The 20,481-nt window shown below is 51.6% G+C and overlaps 1 protein-coding gene across 1 annotated transcript; it reads left to right on the top strand.

The window, feature by feature from the left end:
• The first annotated feature begins 857 nt into the window (after positions 1-857).
• RAB25 (RAB25, member RAS oncogene family) lies at positions 858-19,045 on the top strand. The gene is made up of 5 exons (XM_029580881.1): positions 858-1,048; positions 9,696-9,891; positions 12,256-12,452; positions 15,261-15,341; positions 17,083-19,045. Exons 1-5 carry the CDS (start codon positions 1,009-1,011, stop codon positions 17,217-17,219), a joined length of 651 nt encoding a protein of 216 aa, XP_029436741.1. The 5' UTR covers positions 858-1,008; the 3' UTR covers positions 17,220-19,045.
• Positions 19,046-20,481: the final 1,436 nt, after the last annotated feature.

Below are 20,481 nucleotides of genomic sequence, written 5' to 3'. Positions count from 1 at the left end.
GGGGGGGCGGTGCGGAAAACCAGGAGTGGAACTCCATCTCCTGGTGACGAGGAGTTGGTTTGCCTCTGTAAAATCAAGGTAACCAGATAGCTCCTCATCATACACAGGAAGGGCTGAGCCTGATTTTATCTCCAGAGAGTTGCCTTGGAGAAAACGGGAACCACAAGCCCAGCTCTGGTCCTGGAGGGCCCCAAACAGGCCAGGTTTTCAGGAGATCCACGATGAATATGCATGAAAGAGATCTGCATGCACTGCCTCCGTTGAATGCAAACCTACCTCATACATATTCATCGTGGATCTCCTGAACCACCTGACTTGTTTGTGGCTCTCAATGCCTTGACGTTGGCCATCCCTGCCACAGATGCCCGGTGGGGGGGGAGCAAAATCAGGACTTAGATCAGCCTGGGAAGGAAGCCAAGTGGTCTCCTTAATTCTAATGGGCCTCCCCAGCATCTCAGACTGCAGCAGATGGCTTTCGCCCTCCTAACCACCCCCCCCGCATCTCTCCAGTCTTGGTGAAAACTTGGCTTGGGCTCGCTCTTCCAAGGCAGCAGGGTGGGTACCAAACAAACACAGACACACACACACACTGAGGTACTAATTAACTTGAGAGAGACAGTCCTTACCTGTTCAACCTGTAGGGTGACACCCATCCAGAGAGTCAGCCCCGGGGATCCACCCACTGACTCACCGCACCTTTCACCTGCTGGGGCTCTCCCATTCCCAGCCCGCTGGTCTCCCACCCCCTCCAGTCTCAGAGACTGGGCCTGACCCAAGTCGTTTCTTGTCTGAAGAAAGTTTGTCATGTTGGGTTCTCTTTTTTTTTTTTTTTTTTTATTGTTTTTGTGTCTGTGTGTAGAGGAAGCAAGAAGGCATTGATAGTTTGATAGGTTTTTTGTTTTTTTTTCTTTCTTTCTTTAATTGTTTTTCCCCCTGCTGGCTGGAACCGGGCACACTGCTGCTCCTGGGAGATAAAAGGAAGTTGGTGGTGAAAGCGGCATTGAGAGCATGGGGACCGAGGAAGAGGACTACAACTTTGTGTTCAAAGGTACGTCTGCCTGGCTTTCTTCTGCTGCTTTTTCATTCATCGTTAAGAGAAAGTCGAATTCGCTTACTTCAGCTGAGCCAGCCTGCCCTGGAGTTCCACCTCTTTAAAGAACGGTTGAGCCTCTGCTGCAAACTTGCTTCCTGGAAAAATAAAATGTATTTGAAAGATATCGGTGGCTGTGAAAGTTTTAGGATCCCTCTCTTCTCCCCGTGTGCTTTCTCGCTGCCAGGTGTTTTTCACATTTTGCTAGCTCTTTACAGTGAATTTTTTTGATCACTGCATGGGGAGAGTGGAAGAGGAAGAGCAGGCTGTGTTTTTTTTAAATTTTGCACCATAAATTAAACAACGCAGTTCCGCCCCCCCCCCCCCCCCATGAGGGCCCCGGAGTCTAGAAACGGCGCCCCCCCCCCATGCCGGCTCGGTTCCCGTGCAGTGCTGGGACAGGTTGGCCTCTGGACGTCACTGCAGATCCGCGGCGCTGCAGTGATGGCGGCGAAGGTCAGCGGTGGCACTGGAAGTTGGCTTTGCCGCCGTCGCAACGGTGACACATGAACCCAAAGTCCTGGTTCCAGCATCGCCGGGAAAGAGCTGGCAGGTGCCCGTGTGATAGTCTTCCGAGATTCTGGCCGCCCCTCTCTTCCAGATGTGTTTGCACCTCTGGCTGTGCCTGTGGTTACAGGTGTTCTGCTCAGCTGCTGCAGGGAGTCAGAAGGAAAAGAGTGCAACTTGCATCTTTCTGGTAGGAGAAGAAAAAAAAAAAAATCAAAGTGAGGTGATCGGCTGCCTCCGGGCCAGCGGGGAGAGGTTGAGCTGGTCCTGGTGTTACCTCCTGCTGATCCAATTTCAGTACAAGACGGAGCAAGTCCAAATCCATTGATGAACTGAGGGGGGATAAAACAAGCAATGGTTCAGCTTGTCCCTTCTGTCCTGGAGGGATTTGGTCTCTTCCTTTCCCCATCCTCTCTGTACTGATAGAAGAGGTTTCCTCATGTCAAGTCGGGGCAGCCGTCCTTTGATTTTGAGGGGGATCAGGCCGGTGGCTTTATGGCAGTGCCTATGGACGGCTCTAACACCCGAGGTCGGCGGGGGAGGCAACACTCACAGCGTTGGGAGTGGGGGAGTAGGACTCATCGTGCCATGGCGACACCTGGTGGCTGGATTTAGGAATCGGGATTGTAGGGCTCCGGAGGGAGCCCTGGTGCGTGGTCCCCCTGTCCGAGGACCGAGGCTGCAATGACTAGGACTGAGTTGGGAGGAGATTAAAAAAAAAAAAAAAAAAAGCCAGGCAGTTGCACCCGAAGGCTCCTGGTGCCAAATCCGGACTGAGCGGAAAGTCTGAATGAGCAGGAGGAAACTGCTGGGCCTCGCTGATAAAACGAAAAGAATTGGAGGGGATCAGTCGATGACTCCCATGTTGTCAGGCTGGTCCTGGAGTTACCCACTCGGTAGCCTGTACGGAGGCAAGGTTCCTGCTTTTTCTCGGAACCACATCTCCCTGCAGAAAATGAGGTAAAAAGAGGCCAGGATGAGCCGGGCCTAGGTCACTTGGTGTCAGTTGGTAAGGGCTCGCCCTTCGGCCTTCAGACCGTGCCCTCTTTACCTGATTCTGAAGACACAGGATCTTTTCACCTGAAACACACTCTCCTCCCTCTTCTTGCAAGAGCAAATATTTGCAAGAACAAATACTCCCCCCACACTTCCATCCCTGACCTCTCTGTTTCTCTGTTTGCTGCCCTTCCCTAGCCCTTATCAGCTCCTGTTTACAAAGAAACTGCATAGGTATCAGCTTACACCTGTGATTCTGAGCTAGCCCTGCTTTTTTAATTCTAGGCCCATACTCTTACTTTCCGGTGATCTGGCTTCAGTGTGGCATGTTTAAGATTTCATATAGTGTTATCTATCTGCAAACCATGGCACGGGTCTCATCCACGCCAGGTTTTCAGTCTCCCAGTCATATGAATGCTCTGTCGAACTGTAGGGTCAGGGGATGGGAGCAGGGATACAGAGCCTGTAACCTCTAGGACTGGAGGGCTCAGGGGATGGGTGCAGGGATACAGAGCCTGTCAACTCTAGGACTGGAGGGCTCAGGGGATGGGTGCAGGGATACAGAGCCTGTCACCTCAAGGACTGGAGGGCTCAGGGGATGGGCGCAGGGATACAGAGCCTGTCACCTCTAGGACTGGAGGGCTCAGGAGATGAATGCAGGGATACAGAGCCTGTCACCTCTAGGACTGGAGGGCTCAGGGGATGGGAGCAGGGATACAGAGCCTGTCACCTCTAGGACTGGAGGGCTCAGGGGATGGGTGCAGGGATACAGAGCCTGTCACCTCTAGGACTGGAGGGATCAGGGGATGGGAGCAGGGATACAGAGCCTGTCACCTCTAGGACTGGAGGGCTCAGGGGATGGGAGCAGGGATACAGAGCCTGTCACCTCTAGGACTGGAGAGCTCTGGGGATGGGAGCAGGGATACAGAACCTGTCACCTCTAGGACTGGAGGGCTCAGGGGTTGGGTGCAGGGATACAGAGCCTGTCACCTCTAGGACTGGAGGGCTCAGGGGATGGGCGCAGGGATACAGAGCCTGTCACCTCTAGGACTGCAGGGCTCAGGGGTTGGGTGCAGGGATACAGAGCCTGTCACCTCTAGGACTGGAGGGCTCAGGGGATGGGTGCAGGGATACAGAGCCTGTCACCTCTAGGACTGGAAGGCTCAGGGGATGGGAGCAGGGATACAGAGCCTGTCACCTCTAGGACTGGAGGGCTCAGGGGATGGGAGCAGGGATACAGAGTCTGTCACCTCTGGGACTGGAGGGCTCAGGGGATGGGAGCAGGGATACAGAGCCTGTCACCTCTAGGACTGGAGGGCTCAGGGGATGTGGCAGGGACACAGAGCCTGTCACCTCTAGGACTGGAGGAGGGCTCAGGGGTTGGGAGCAGGGATACAGAGCCTGTCACCTCTAGGACTGGAGGGCTCAGGGGATGGGGCAGGGACACAGAGCCTGGCACCTCTAGGACTGGAGGAGGGCTCAGGGGATGGGTGCAGGGATACAGAGCCTGTCACCTCTAGGACTGGAGGGCTCAGGGGATGGGCACAGGGATACAGAGCCTGTCACCTCTAGGACTGGAGGGCTCAGGGGATGGGCACAGGGATACAGAGCCTGTCACCTCTAGGACTGAAGGGCTCAGGGGATGGGCGCAGGGATACAGAGCCTGTCACCTCTAGCACTGGAGGGCTCAGGGGATGGGAGCAGGGATACAGAGCCTGTCACCTCTAGCACTGGAGGGCTCAGGGGATGGGAGCAGGGATACAGAGCCTGTCACCTCTAGCACTGGAGGGCTCAGGGGATGGGTGCAGGGATACAGAGCCTGTCACCTCTAGGACTGGAGGGCTCAGGGGATGGGTGCAGGGATACAGAGCCTGTCACCTCTAGGACTGGAGGGCTCAGGGGATGGGAGCAGGGATACAGAGCCTGTCACCTCTAGGACTGGAGGGCTCAGGGGATGGGAACAGGGATACAGAGCCTGTCACCTCTAGGACTGTAGGGCTCAGGGGATGGGAGCAGGGATACAGAGCCTGTCACCTCTAGGACTGGAGGGCTCAGGGGATGGGAGCAGGGATACAGAGCCTGTCACCTCTAGAACTGGAGGGCTCAGGGGATGGGAGCAGGGATACAGAGCCTGTCACCTCTAGGACTGGAGGGCTCAGGGGATGGGCACAGGGATACAGAGCCTGTCACCTCTAGGACTGTAGGGCTCAGGGGATGGGAACAGGGATACAGAGCCTGTCACCTCTAGGACTGTAGGGCTCAGGGGATGGGAGCAGGGATACAGAGCCTGTCACCTCTAGAACTGGAGGGCTCAGGGGATGGGAGCAGGGATACAGAGCCTGTCACCTCTAGGACTGGAGGGCTCAGGGGATGGGCACAGGGATACAGAGCCTGTCACCTCTAGGACTGTAGGGCTCAGGGGATGGGAGCAGGGATACAGAGCCTGTCCCCTCTAGGATCTGCATCCCACTTTGGCACCGCACTTCTGCACATCTGCAGGCTCTCCCTACAAGGAGGTTCTTTTGGTGAGAGACTGCGAGCTCAAGGAAAGGTTACTTTGTGGTGTGTGTGTTTCTTTTTTTTTATGGTTTTGTTTTCATGGTGGCTCCTGCCAAGCTGGCCCTTACCTGGAAAACAAGGTCTGGAATTCACCTGAGGCTGTAAACAAAACCCGCAAGATAAAATCAAGAACGAGGCAATATTTAACAACAAACTCAGAAAGACACCTGGAGGCTGACGAGGGCTCAGCTTATCAAGCATTTCTCCTCCTCCCTTCTCTGTCAAGGGAAGGGGGTGGGGATTCAGCAACCTGATCAATCGGGCAGTGTCTTCCCCTGTGTCCTGACCTGGGGCGGATTGGCCTTTCGGGGGATCAGGCTTCCCCTGGTGGGCCGGTCTAGCTGGTCATGTAGTCTCGACCGCGTGGCTAATGGTCTCTTGCAGCCTGCACTGCAGTATCTTCCTCAGCCCAGCCTCAGCACCACCCAGCCAGCCCCAGCCGGCCGGGGCCGAAGAAATTAAAATCGAGGCCGGCGGGGGCCAAAGAAGTGAACACCGGTGCTGTTAACCGCCGCCGGAGACCAGCTGTTCAGCTGGGGGCCTTAGATCGGAAGGGTGCTTCTGTGTGTGTGTGTGTGTATGTGAGAAAGAAATGGTGCGTGTGTGTGTATGTATGTGAGAAAGAAATGGTGCGTGCGTGTGTGTGTGTGAGAAAGGAATGGTGCTTCTGTGTGTGAGGCAGGGAGGGTGCTTTTGTATGTGTGGTATATATGTGAGTCACGGAGGGTGCTTGTGTGAGTCAATGTGTGTGTGCGAAAGAGAGATGGAGCATGTTTGTGGCTGTGAGAGAGAGGGCCTGTGTGTGATTGAGCCTGTTTGTAAGTGAGATAGAACATGTGTGTGATTGAGAGCTTGTGTGTAAGAGGGAGCGAGAGCATTGTGTGAATGAGAGAGACTGGCCAGAGAGGTGACATGTTTATGTGTGAGACTGATCAGGGAGATGACTGGTATGTGTGTGCGTGTGTGTGCGTGTGAGAGAGACAGAAACTGGTCTTGAGGGTATGACTGGTGTGTGTGTGTGAGAGAGAGAGAAGAAACTGGTTGTGGTCCCTAAGGAAGAGGACCGTGAGGACAGCTTCAGCAGCTACTGCTGCTTCTGGTGTGGCCTGCAAGGGAAAGGAGTAGGAGAACTGCTGGAGAGGGTAAGTAAAGGTGGCTTTTTAAGTTCATTTTTCTTGATTTGACCACCATTTTAATTATTGGGTAGTATGTGATGTGTCTGCTGTTTGAAATATTTTATTGGTGTTTGGTAAAGGTTTCAAAATTTGCTTGAGTCTTTAATTACTGGATATTCTATTCATCAGCTGTTTTGAAATTATTTTATTAGTATGATTTTATAATTATGATTCATGATTTATATATCTTGATTTTATTGATTGTTTCATGAGGAATGGTGACATTTTTGTTTTTCCATTGTTGCACTGTATAGAGTCTGGTGTGATACGTTTTACAGTTTAGTTTTTGTCTGCACATTTCTATTTATACTTTATGTGGCTTTATTCTGTATTTGGTGAGAGTTTGTGTTCTGCATGCAAAGACTGAGAGGAAGCATTCTTTTAGCATGTGGTTTCTCTGTAGGGATCTGTAGTAGCTTGGCCTGTTCTGTTTTCCAGATAGGAGGTGTCTTGATATTTTAGATTCTGGTGTAATATTTGTGGTATTCTTTTTCATAGGTGGGGTTGTTATTCTTTGAGTGTTGGCAAATAGTACTGTGTTGATACGGGAGGACCATGCCGAAATATAGGGGTGTGTACATATATATGTAAATTATATTGTATATGTAATTGGGTACCCATGGGCCAGTATGGAAAAAAATCCTCCGGGCCACTATTTTCCCACAATCCGCCCCTGGTTCTGACCCCTGTTTTCCAGTGAGGAGGCTTAAGTTTCGGGCCGATACAGTAAAAACGCGGGAGAGCAGGCGCATAGGCCACTTTCCTGTGCGCGCAATCCAGTATTATAATTTATTTTAATTAGGGTCGGCGGTAAAAAGAGGCGCTAGGGACACTAGCGCGTCCCTAGCGCCTCTTTTTTGACAGGAGTGGCGGCTGTCAGCGGGTTTGACAGCCGACGCTCAATTTTGCCGGCGTCGGTTCTCGAGCCCGCTGACAGCTACAGGTTCGGAAACCGGACACTGGCAAAATTGAGCGTCCGATTTTCGGTCCGCGAGCTGTGGGCCCATTTTAAATTTTTTATTTTTATTTATTTATTTATTTAGCATTTTTTATATACCGAGGTAGAGCAGAGTAGCCTTCACTCCGGTTTACAATTATAACAACCTGATACATAAAACTATTGAAGACATTGAAAAAAAACAACAGCATTTAACAATCTGAGAACAGTCATGTAAAACATATGGACAAGGCAAGCTATCCCAAAGGATAGGCATATTGAAAATAAACTAGATAAAGGTGTACCAAAGGAAAGGTACATTGAGTAGACAGAGATCAAGTATAATGATAAGATAGTCTTAGATATCTGTAGGAAACTGGATGATTAGACAGAGGGGGAGTAAATGACAAAATATGGGAAGCTGTGGGATTAAGTTTTGAGATTGTTGAGCAGGCTGTCAGTATGAGATTGGCAGAGTAGCCAGGCTTTTAGTTCTTTCTTAAAAGATTTTGGGTTTTCTTGAGAGGCGAGGAACTGAGGTAAAGAGTTCCATAGTTTTGGGCCGATGATAGAAATGGCTCTGTTTCTGGTGGACGAGAGTTTAGCAAAAGGGAGTGATGGAATCACTAGCTGTATTTTACTAGTTGATCTTGTTGTGCGTGGAGAATACTGGATATGAATGATGTCATCAAGTGCGGTGTAGTCTGCTTTGTATATTGCTTTCTGTAAAGTTGAGAGGATCTTAAATTCGATTCTTTGTTCAATTGTGAGCCATTGTAATTGCTTGAATACGGGTGTGATATGATCAAATTTTCTTTTACCCGTCAGAACTCTGGCAGCAGCATTCTGAAGAAGTTGTAAGGGTCTTAGGGATGATTTAGGTAAGCCAATTAGTAGAGAATTGCAATAGTCCAGTTTTGTTTTGTTTATTTTTTACTTTTTGTAACTTTCAGGACCTCCGACTTAATATCGCCATGATATTAAGTCGGAGGGTGCACAGAAAAGCAGTTTTTACTGCTTTTCTGTGCACTTTCCCGGTGCCCGGAGAAATTAGCGCCTGCCTTTGGGTAGGCGCTAATTTCTGAAAGTAAAATGTGCGGCTTGGCTGCACATTTTACTTTCTGAATCGAGCGGGAATACCTAATAGGGCCATCAACATGCATTTGCATGTTGCGGGCGCTATTAGGTTCAGGGGGGTTGGACGCGCGATTACCCCTTACTGAATAAGGGGTAAAGCTAGCGCGTCCAAATGCCGGCTAACAGTGTGCTCTGTCGGAGCGCACTGTACTGTATCGGCCCGTTTGTTGGCTTGCATAGACATGATGAAGTCGTTGTTTTTGGATTGCTCAATCCTTTTACCTGATTTGGTTTTATTTCACATGAAGGAAGCGGAAGCTGCGCATGCCTGGGACCTCCACGCGGAATCACGTTTATAGGAAGCCCAGCTCAGGGGTCGATAGCTCTTGCCTTGAGATGTTGCCCTGAGAGTGACCATGGTGATCCTTTGAGGTCTTGCAGCCACCTGGCTGTCTGTTGACTACGATTTGCGGCCAGTTCCTTTGGTGGCGGGGGGGAGATGCGAGTGGACGGTTTCCAGCTTTTTCTCTTTGCACCAACATTGGAAGACTTGTGAAGTGGAAAATTCAGGGGAGAACTCTCCACCTCCCAGTACAATGCAGTGGGAATCAGGGATCCTTTGAAGGAGAGGGTATGATCTGTACTGAAGCCCAATAAGTTGGCTTCTCCCTTAATAAGACATGCAGCATTTTAGTGGCTGCATTGGTCCTGGAGCCATTGCGGGCTGTGATTTCTTTTATTGAAACCGGCAGGAATGGCGCTGTGGAGAGCGCACAGGTTCCCTTCTTCAGATGCAACAGCCAGGCTGAAGGAAAGAAGCGTTTATAGCTCCACCAGTTAATGTAACTCGGGTGAGAGCTTAGGTGCTGGAGTTGTTAGGGTGTTAAGGTAACATCAAGACTGAAAGCAGAAGTTGTTAAATTACCTCTCCCCTCCCCCCCCCATGACAAATCATGAATTCGGTGTCTCTGACATCGCAAGAGGTAGAATTGGCAATTCTGCTGTCATCCTCTCCCAGCTGGTCCAGCAGGATAGCTGCTTTTCGAGGTGCAACCCATCAATGTGGCTCTTGACCGGACGGCATCCACAGCTGACAGCCCTTCCCCCACTAACTTCGTCCTCGGAAGCCAGACCCACCCTTCAATTCGCCTTCATCGAAATTCACATTCCTGCCAGATCAGTTGCTAGGCCCCAAGGTGGCCCTGTGGCTCAGCTGACCCCCCCCCCCCCGCATCAGAAATCTCCACATAACCAAGTCATGTATTGGCCAGGATGTTGACCTTGCCTCTCAGACTCACAGTTTGCTGTGCTAATTTTTTTTCTTCGTTTGTTTGTTTTTTCTCTGCTCCCACAGTGGTTCTGATCGGGGAATCTGGCGTGGGGAAGACTAACCTCCTCTCCCGCTTCACGCGGAACGAGTTCAACCACGACAGCCGCACCACCATCGGGGTGGAGTTCTCCACGCGCACCGTCACGCTGGAGGGCTTGATGGTGAAGGCACAGATCTGGGACACGGCGGGGCTGGAGCGCTACCGCGCCATCACATCCGCGTAAGGACGGTGCCGTTAGACTGGCCGTGCAGACACACACACACCCCCCACCCCCCCCCGTGCAGCGCTTCTAACTTAACTGATGCATTCCCCAGAATACAGGGGGCGTACGTAGCCTTCTGCGTCCTTTCTTCTAGGGAATTCCAGTAGGAGCCAGGCCCTGCTTAGAACATCCCCTGCTCTAGCGGAAACTGCCCGGGGGGGGGGGGGGCTCTGAAATGACGACAGGAAAGGGTTGACGTCTGTTCCATGGGATGTCACCTTCAGAAGAGTTAGTTTTCATAACGCCACTCTGGGGCATTGGTGTAATACTGCCTTAGAGGGACATGCGTCTTCTCACATCATACAAGGCCCCTGGTGCAGTGCTATCTAAGAGAGGAGAGAGACCCTAACACCATGCTGGGACACCGGGTCAGAGGGAAGAATGTCCTCTAGTGCCATGCCGGGACACCGGGTCAGAGGGAAGAGTGTCCTCTAGCACCATGCCGGGACACCGGGTCAGAGGGAAGAGTGTCCTCTAGCACCAGGCCGGGACACTGGGTCAGAGGGAAGAGTGTCCTCTAGCACCAGGCCGGGACACTGGGTCAGAGGAAAGAGTGTCCTCTAGCACCAGGCCGGGACACCGGGTCAGAGGGAAGAGTGTCCTCTAGCGCCAGGCTGGGACACCGGGTCAGAGGGAAGAGTGTCCTCTAGCGCCAGGCCGGGACACCGGGTCAGAGGGAAGAGTGTCCTCTAGCGCCAGGCCGGGACACCGGGTTAGAGGGAAGAGTGTCCTCTAGCGCCAGGCCGGGACACTGGGTCAGTACTGGTTCAGAGGGAAGAGTGCCCCTAACACCATGCTGGGACACTGGGTCAGTACTGGATCAGAGGGAGGAGTGTCCCCTAACACCATGCTGGGACACTGGGTCAGTACTGGATCAGAGGGAGGAGTGTCCCCTAACACCATGCTGGGACACTGGGTCAGTGCTGGATCAGAGGGAGAAGTGTCCCCTAACACCATGCTGGGACACTGGATCAGTACTGGATCAGAGGGAGGAGCGTCCCCTAACACCATGCTGGGACACTGGGTCAGTGCTGGATCAGAGGGAGGAGTGTCCCCTAACACCATGCTGGGACACTGGGTCAGTGCTGGATCAGAGGGAGGAGTGTCCCCTAACACCATGCTGGAACACTGGGTCAGTACTGGATCAGAGGGAGGAGTGTCCCCTAACACCATGCTGGGACACTGGGTCAGTACTGGATCAGAGGGAGGAGTGTCCCCTAACACCATGCTGGGACACTGGGTCAGTACTGGATCAGAGGGAGGAGTGTCCCCATACACCATGCTGGGACACTGGGTCAGTACTGGTTCAGAGGGAGGAGTGTCCCTAACACCATGCTGGGACACTGGGTCAGTACTGGATCAGAGGGAGGAGTGTCCCTAACACCATGCTGGGACACTGGGTCAGAGGGAAGAGTGTCCTCTAGTGCCAGGCTGGGACACTGGGTCAGTACAGGGCCAGAGGGAGGAGTGTCCCCTTTTAATTCACAAACACCACCTCCAAAAGTCTCTCTAGTAATTGGGCCTAAGATTGCTTGACTCACAGGTGGGGAGGGATAGGAGCAGTGGGAGAGGCAGATGAAAGGGGAGCCATTAGGCTTTTGCTGTGCATCAAATTCAGTACTAAAGAGTCAATAAAGATCAACATTAAATACAATATCTTAGCTGAAGGCATTACTCTTAATATATGATTGTGAGAGAGGACAGGGGGTGGGGGTCAGGGTCCTATCACCAGGGGATGAAGGCTACACCAGGTAAAGATCAAATACCAAGTTCTGCTGAACCCCATTAAAGTTATAAAGTTAAATGAAAGGCAACCCAGAAAGCCATTGAACAGAGCAGAGACTTCTAAGGCCATCCAATCTTTAACAATGCAACTTTTGATGCCGCTGAGGTCCCATTCTCAAGGCAATGTCTGAGATCCCTGCTCTCTCCAAAGCTTCCTTCATTTGTTAGCCTCCTAAAGTTCTTGCCTCCCCTCGGCTGGTTTTCTTTGCCTTTAATTTTGTGTATGAAAAATGGTGCAAATTTACCTCCAGGTCATCTTGACATTATAATCTGGGTCCTGTTTTTCCAACTTCCATCCCAATGCCTTCTGCCAGATGACAAGCTCCAGACTGCGTTAAGAACGGGAGATGGAGGTCAGGAGGGGGAAGGAGGCAAGACTGAACTCGCCTCTCATAATGAAAATGGGCTATGGTCCATGTTGGGTTGGCGTCATGATGATGGTGCATGTTAATGTTGGGATGGTTTCCTGAGTTCATTGGGCGGAGCACTGAGGTGGATGGTGGTCTTACTGTTTCTTCCCCCGCCTCTCTCACCAGTTATTACAGGGGAGCAGTTGGCGCGCTTTTGGTCTTTGACCTCACGAAGCACCAGACGTATAACAGTGTGGACCGCTGGCTGAAGGAGCTGTATGACCACGCAGATGCTAACATCGTCGTTATGCTGGTCGGAAACAAGAAGGATCTAGGTGACCAGGCCCGCGAAGTGCCCTCTGAGGAAGCCAGGAGATATGCAGGTACTGGCCAACTGTCCAGCCTCCACGCAACCGTCTTATCAATGTGGAGCATCAATGCTGCTTTGCTCCCTAATGGGATCCCACCGTGCATTGCCATTAATACCTCGCAGACATACGTGCAGCCACCTCGGCTGTACATGGAAGCCTTCAAAGACAACAGGTGGGAGGGGGGCTTCTACAGCAGGATAAACCGAGGCACAGGGAAGTGAAGTGACTTGTCCCAGGGTCACACAGAGTCCATACCTGAGGTGAGACTTTAAGACATTCCACTGGCCAAACTAAGTCCTCTCTCTTCATTAAGGGTGGCCACTTCACCCCAGGTCAGCCGGATGAGCTGTTCCAGTCCTGGTATTGCCCCACTGGATGAAGGTAGTTGTAGTTCTGAAGTTCTTAGGTAAAGACATAGCATAGCACAAGGGGAGACAAGACAGCCAGGATAGGGCAGAGCCATGACCTGTCACCCATGTCAGGCTTCCAGCAGTCGTGGATTAGGGAGGCACCGAGCCTGGCGTGAAACCCTCTTGCCATTATAAGAACACAAGACGTGCCATGCTGAGTCAGACCATTGGTCATTGAGCCCAGCATCCTGTCGCCAACAGTGGCCAGTCCAAGTCACTAGGAAATACCTGGAAGATCTTAATGGGGAGATCCAGCTCCAGTACGAGTGTCCTGTCTTCCATAAATGTAAATGTGGCTAACCCAGATAAATTATTTGCCTCCACCACATCCTGTGGCTTATAAACTTTGCCATCTGATAGTTTTCATCGTGTGCTCCCTCCTCTGCCCATCCCCCTCCCCCTGTAGGGTTCAGTTTCCATGCCCTAACCACAGGCCTCAGTGCTGCTCCATTCCAGCTGTCACATTGAAGAGCCTGAGGACTTTTGACGTGGTCCTTGTTCTTGGGGCAGAGGCCATGCTATTATTTTTGTTGTACCGTCCCTTCCCCCGGTGCTAAGGGGGTCTTGTTGTGTATCCCCCTGGAATAGGGCTGCTATCTGGCTCCATGTCATAAAACACAGGTTAACCGAGGCCTAGTTTTATTCTATTGCATATTGTTGTTCTAATTGGCCCATTGCTTGACCAGGGACAGTCGGAACTACAGGTCCCTGCATGCAATAGGATAAACCCAACCACAGAGAGAGGCAGGTGCCCCACAACGGAAAAGCAGTACACAGAATACACAAAAACCTTAATGAAAATAAATAAATATAACTCACAGATCTGAAGAAGCTTTTTTTTTAATATTGTCCTAGGATATACATCAATAAATATTAGGAATAGTAGCAATGGAATACAAACATATAATTCAATATAAAGACTGATGTTTTAAGCATTTGCAATTAGCCTTCTGGCTTGTTGGCAAGCTGTTTTGGATGGATGTAATACAGATAGTGGATTTACTACTTCCAGTCAACTGGAGGAGAAAAAGCAATTCTTCCGTTGATAGATGTGTTGCTACACTCGCTAATCCCAATTACCCATTTTTAATGTGGGTGTGGTAGCACCATATGGGAGATGTGAATAGGTTGATGCTGGCTTCTCCTCTCTGCTAGAGGACAAGAGAATGTGCTGTCTTCCCTTCCCCTGATGCAGACTTTTAGCATGTCGGGTGTTTAACATCAATGGTTACACCGAAAGATATGTTTGTATTCCACTGTTTTTATGCATTCTGTGCACCGCTCCTAACCTTCTGTTTTGCAGTAGGGGAAAACCAGGTCAGGCTTAGCTTGCCTCTTGTGATAATGGCGCCAGATGGCAGCCCCAGGCTGGAGCGAGATCCAGGTTTGGAAGACAGTTGAAGGAGCACTGCCCTAGTTCCTACAGAGCCAGTAACTGGTGGCGGGAGCTTGCAGACATTCACTTCCTTGAAGGAAAGTCCCAATCTCAATAAAATGGTATGTTAGCCACCTGATACTGGTGGGTCTGGTCTTCCTCCAGCATCGCGGCTTAATAGAAGTTTTTGCTGAGAAAGGATCATTGTACGCCCGCGATTCTTAGTTACATCTTGGTTGATATTTTAAGAGAGAACAGATTGAGAGCAATTTGTGCTTTGGGATTCTAGCGTTAATTAGCTACCAATATAATAACTGAGATACTGAGAAAACATGGCAAACTGCATTATGTGCTCTAGAAAGCAGGATGGTTGCGATTAATTACTTCTAATTAAATACCCATGGGTGATGGAGGCAGCTAAGCTCGTGGAGAGGGATTTTAGAGATGTTGGCCTGTCCGGTCTTCAGGGTGCATTCTGAGACCTGTAGTGAATTTTAAATGGGCGCGGCAGGGACTACAAATCCCACAACACACTGGGTTGGAAGTCACTGCTCCATGAACCAAGTCGCTGGGGGAGGTAGGGGGGTGGGGGTGACTCGGTTCACTGCAGGCTGCAATACTTTTTTGTTGGGATGACATAAGACTAATGTGAAAGTGTTGGAGCTCAGGGGGCTTTAGAGATGCAGGCACAGAGCAAGCTGGAGGCGTAACTGCTGAAGGGGGGGGGGGGGGGGGGGGGTGAGGATGGATTTGAGGGAAGAAATTGATGATGGTTACTTTTTAAGAAAGTTGCAGATGTTTCTGGCCTTTTCCGAGCCTTGCCTTGCATTGTCAAGTCATAGCCCCTTTTTGGCAACTTTTCCCCACCCCCCTCCCCCCTCCAACTAGGTTTAGCTACTGCTCGCCAGTACAGAACATCCAAAACCAGATAGAAAGAGGCTTGAGGGGGTAATCTGGGCAGGACCTAAGAAAGCAGTTAGGGGACCTTTAAAACTAGCTTCCCTAGTAGAGTTGTCACTTTTTTTCTCATCATAGAGAACAACGGGCTGCTGTTCATCGAAACATCGGCGCTGGACTCCACCAACGTCGAGCTGGCTTTCGAAACCGTCCTGGCAGGTAAGTGGGCACGCCAGGCCCCTCCTGGCATCCTCTCCGCACCAGCCGAGCCAGAGAGCGGAAGCCCCTACCGGCATGGGAAGCCCTTGGAGGTTCCGAAGGAGCTCCAGGAAGATTCCATTAAAATCGGCAGCAGGAGGCAGACAGAAGCTGTGTGTGTGTGTAGGAATAATACTCTGATTTATTTTAAATATGGATAGGCCGCTTTATCCAAGGTCCTAAGTGGCACACAATATAACCATCCATCCGTAAGGAACAGTACACAACACTAGACAATAAAAGACAGAGACGGACTATTGTTGGACATGGTTCCCACAGCAATTGTAGACGTTTCAGCAACACCAAAAGTTGTCTGATTTATTTTGAGTATTCTGACATAATTGTAAATAATTCTAAAATATGTCCACTTTTGTTTTTTTTGGAGGGGGGGGGAACAGCAATTTTCCTTCTCATGTGGGGCTTCCAGCTCAATCAGAATGGCTCTTTGTTGGGCATCGATGCCTTGAGCTTTCAAACACAACTACCTGGGGAGTTTTCCCATTTTTTCATATCCCCTTTCAACTCATCCAGTTATCCCAGTGACTGTCCTTGGCCAGGAGCCAGGACCAAGGATGTGCATGGAAAACAGTTTACTCGTTCCCCTTTTTTCCATTCTGGGCTCTTTTTTTTTTTTTAATTTCGTTTTGGTACTTTATGCGTGTCGATGCCTTTTTCTTACACACGTAAACGTGTGCTTACTTACATAAACCGATGAAACGTAAGCAATCCAACGCACATGCCTACCACAAATCCCAGCTCCCCGCGGAGCCGGGTTAAAATGGACCCTAAGTCTGGGCACGTGGTGCCAGCATTGAAGAACGGCCAGAACCACCCTCCCCTCCTCCTGCCTGCGGCACCCCCGGCTGACCCTGGGAAGCAAAAGACGGGCCTGGAAAAGAACCCCAGCTCCCTCCACGTGGCAGTACACAGCACTTGCCAACCAAGCCCCCCCCGCATCGGCCTTGCACACTTCCAGTTTACACGAGAACGTATTTCGGGTAACTGACAGATGTCGCCTGTGATGTCATTGGTGGGGGAACGTCAAACTTCTGTATATCCCATCATGCAATGGGATGACGTCTCTGAGAACAGTTGTGCTTTCACTGCGGAAGGCATCACGTTCGGAGGGGGGGGATAATCTTCCGGCATCTGCGTGCAGCTTTGACGTGACTTTCTGTTTGGCGTTGTGAAGGGGAACCGGCAGACTGAATGGGATGGGCCGCGTGGGAATTACCTGCCTTCACAGTGTGCGTTTCTGTGTCTAAATATGACACCCGGGGAGAGACAATTAAAAGCGCATTAAATCTTTCTATGTCGAGTATTGGGCTCTGCACTGTGGGCCAGGAACAGCCATGTTGGACTCCCCCCCCCCCCCCCAGCTTAAAAATACAATATCCTCACCATTTGGGCACAAAGGGGATCTTACTGAATTTATTCTCCCTGTTCTAAGGTGACCAGGCTGATCCAGTCCTGGTTTTAGCCCCACTGCCTCCTGGGATTTGAACTCAAAATCCCTGGGTGCACTGGGGGGGGGGGGAGGGGGGGCACCCAAGGGCAGGGGGTTAGGAATAAAAGCAGGACCTAGGTGAGATGGAGCTCCCTGATGACTCTCATTTTATTCATTTGAACCTACAAACCCGCATCTTTTGCCTTCCAAATGATGTTATCGTTTATTCAGATTTTGTTGTTTTTTTTTTGTCAGAAATTTTCAAGAAAGTGTCTAAGAATAAACCGAGCCAGTCCGGAGCCAACACGGTATCCCTCGGCCAGGAGAACGCCTCCGCTCTGTCTGCCTCCCCGAATCCTGACGAGAGGAAGAGCTGCTGCCGAAACATCTGAGTGAGCCGGAGAAAGTTCAAAGCGAGAAAAACCACAGCCACTCAACCCCCAAATGCACGGGGATGGATAGAGGGCTCCATGGCATTAGCTGTTCCAGCTTTTTTACGGTGTAGCTTCTACACACACACACACACACCCCCTCCCCACACATACACCTGAAGAGGGCTGGGGGTCGTCCCTGGCGTGGACTGGGTTCAGATCCCGGAGCGGGATGCAAGGTTCCTTTCGCAGCAGCCGTTCACGTCGGACCAGGTCCTGGGTTTTTCCATGATCCTGCCCGTGGTGACATTAACAGCTAAGAGAGTGTCTTGCTACTACGTAGCACGTTGTGCGTTTTGCCCTCGGGAAACGACCAAATTTTCGCTTAGGCATAATTTCCAGTTTGCGATTGTTTTGTTTCTGGGAATTCATTTTTCCACACATCCACTGCTTCCGAGTTCCTGCAAGACTGGGTGAGGAGGGAGCCCTGACCTCTGAGAGTTGCAGATCCCACCATCTGACCTCCCTAGAGCTGTGATATTGGGAAGTCAGGGGGGTGGGATCTGTAAACCTCAGAGGTCCCGCCCTTGATCTCTGAGATATAGATTCTGACCCCTGACCTACCGAGCCCCAAGAGTTACAGATCCCACTTTGTGACCTTGTCAGGCATACAGAACCTGCTTTTTGACTGCCAAGAGTTACAAATGCCACCTCCTGACCTCTTGAGAAGTGGATGAATCCTGCTGTCTGACCCTCTAGTCCTCCCCAAAGACACAGATCCTGCCTGGAACTTCCTGGAGCTCATCTCCGATGATGATGATGATGACAATTTTTGTATTTGTATTCTGCCTTTCGGTACTTCAAAGCCGATCACATTCGGGTGCTGTGGGAATTTCTCTGTGCCCGGAGGGCTCACGTTCTCAGGGCCTCGTTTATGAAGCATTTTCCCCCCTAGAGACAGAACGGGAGAAAAGCTTTGCTAAATCAGGCCCTGGAGCAACGGAGGATGGAAGCCACTTGCCCAAGGTGACAAGGAGTGGCAGTGGGAGTCGAGCCCTGATCCCCCCCCTGGTTCGTAGCCTGCTCCTCCAAAGGTGCAGAAGACATTCCCTGTGCTCCGGGTCTGTAGTGCTACAATTGTCTCCTACCAGGCAACCAGCAATGGCAGTGGGGGGGACGGGGGACTGGGGGTGTCCTTTGTTTCCCTCATTTTTCAGTATGGGGGGGGGTGGCATGAGAGCAGCCACAGGGCTGGAGACTGATCCAGTACACAGCTTCCAGGAAACCCCCCCCCCCCCCAAAAGGCTGCAACAACCAGAAATTGCAGAAAACTAAGATCCCTGGGAATCTGCAACTTTCCGACGGGTGGTCCTTCCCCTGTAGGACCCTGCTAGAGGTAAAGGGGCTTCGCTTATCGCAGCAGGCAGGGGATTCCTTCAGACTCTGATTCCACGGCTGCCGGAGGCGCCTCGGCTCTTCCATGGAGCCCCAGCCATGGACACGAGAGCCGAAAGCCTCCAGGGTGGCTTCTCGCTTAATGGAGCTCAGAGGAAAAAGCAGGACTGGCTCCCAACTGCTATGGAATGGGAGTCCTAAAGCATTCCCTTCTCCAGGCAGCTTCACCCCTGCCTCCTCCTCTTCTAGGGAGCCCTGCAGAGGTCAGAAGCTACTTCGGGGACCCCTGAACTTGACAAGATGTGAAAAAGAACTAAAATGGGGCTTGGTGAAATGTAACAGGGGAAAACCGTTCATCTATTCCTGGCCTGCTGCTTCCACCAATAAAACAGACTAAGAACAAGACGTCTGGGGTGCTTTGTACAATAATTGTTAATTTGGAAAGTGTACGTTTACTGACTGATAATCATTTGTAACAGATCAGGGCAGGTTTATTCTGGTCCGCGGTCCTCTGAAGTCCTAACAGGAAGTCCAGTGATCCGACTGCCCGGCCGTCCAGGCTGATCTCAGTCTGGTGCAGAAGTCGTGACCGAGTCTGACACTTTCGGTCTGGGGGACAACAAGAAAACTACTTTTAAATCCAGGACTAGCCCAGGCCTGCCCTGGATGTTACTAAAGCAGCTCAGGCCGTCGGGATGATCAGGCGCCATCTCCTTTCCCCAAACCTTTACACTTCTCACCTCACATAAGTGCTGCTTTTCATTCTGCCAGGGTGAGAGGGTTACCAGGGCTCTGGGGGGAGGGCTGCAGGACAGGGCCACTGGGGGAGGAAAGTGTGGGGGGGGGGGGGGGTGAGATGGTAGGGTAGGGGGGGAGAGAGAGAAGTGGCGGAGAGAGAGGACCCAGGATTGAGGAAGGGTTTGGGGGGGGGGGGAGGGAGCAGCGATGAGCTGGGACTGGGGAGGGCAAGGACCTGAGATCAAGATGGGGGTTGAGGGAGAGAGGACCTGACTGAGGTGGTGAGGGGGAGCAAGGTGGGGGTGTGTGTGGGGGGGGGGGATTGAGGAAGGGTTGGAGGGGGGGGAGCAGCGATGAGCTGGGACTGGGGAGGGCAAGGACCTGAGATCAAGATGGGGGTTGAGGGAGAGAGGACCTGACTGAGGTGGTGAGGGGGAGCAAGGTGGGGGTGGAGAGACCCACTCCTTAGTTGCCGCCCCGGGAGCTGCGCTTCCTGCCTTTCTGAGGGCGCAGAGAACTTCCGCTCCGCACATGTCCAGTCAAGCAGCACCAGAACCGGATCAGCCTGTTGGAGTGAGAAAACAAAAGAGCCAGCTGCTGGCCCACTAATTCACCCCTGTGTCACTTCTGGCTTTTGAAAACCACTGTACGGCGTTCCCCCTCCTACACCAGCCCCGGCTGTAATCCAGGGCACACCTCAGCCTCTGGGCTGGAAGCGGGAGCGAGGATCAGAAGCCAGGTGCAGGAACCGGCTTTATTACAGAGCAACACCGAGGGTCTGACAGGGGCAGGCACGGCGAGACGTGTGGGCGAAGGTGGAAGAGCTCCAGTCATGAAGGACCTTCATGACTGGAGCCAAGCCAGGATCAAACCCGATGATCTAGGGCAGCGGTTCTCAAACCTGTCCTGAGGGGACCCCCCCCCCCCAGCCAGTCAGGTTTTCAGGATATCCGCCATGAATAAGCATAAGATAAATTTGCATGCACAGCCTCCATGTTATGCAAAATATATCTCACGCTTATTCATGGCGAATATCCTGAAAATCTGATACAGGCTGAGGGTCTCCCAGGGCAGGTTTAGGAACCCCAGCTCTGGGGGCATCGCCCCCCCCCCTGCTCCCTGTGCTGTGGTGAACAGAAACGCTAATCAG

This window comes from Rhinatrema bivittatum, chromosome 16, assembly GCF_901001135.1.
Source record: "Rhinatrema bivittatum chromosome 16, aRhiBiv1.1, whole genome shotgun sequence".
NCBI lineage: Eukaryota > Metazoa > Chordata > Amphibia > Gymnophiona > Rhinatrematidae > Rhinatrema > Rhinatrema bivittatum.
This window is presented reverse-complemented; position numbering and strand designations above follow the sequence as displayed.

What these genes read in the sequence shown, in the direction of transcription:
- RAB25 (XM_029580881.1), top strand. Translation starts at nt 1,009, where the DNA reads ATGGGGACCGAGGAAGAGGACTACAACTTTGTGTTCAAAG. An exon ending in GGAAGCCAGGAGATATGCAG is followed by an intron (nt 12,453 to 15,260) that starts GTACTGGCCAAC and finishes TTCTCATCATAG; the next exon opens with AGAACAACGGGCTGCTGTTC. An exon ending in TTTCGAAACCGTCCTGGCAG is followed by an intron (nt 15,342 to 17,082) that starts GTAAGTGGGCAC and finishes TTTTTTTGTCAG; the next exon opens with AAATTTTCAAGAAAGTGTCT.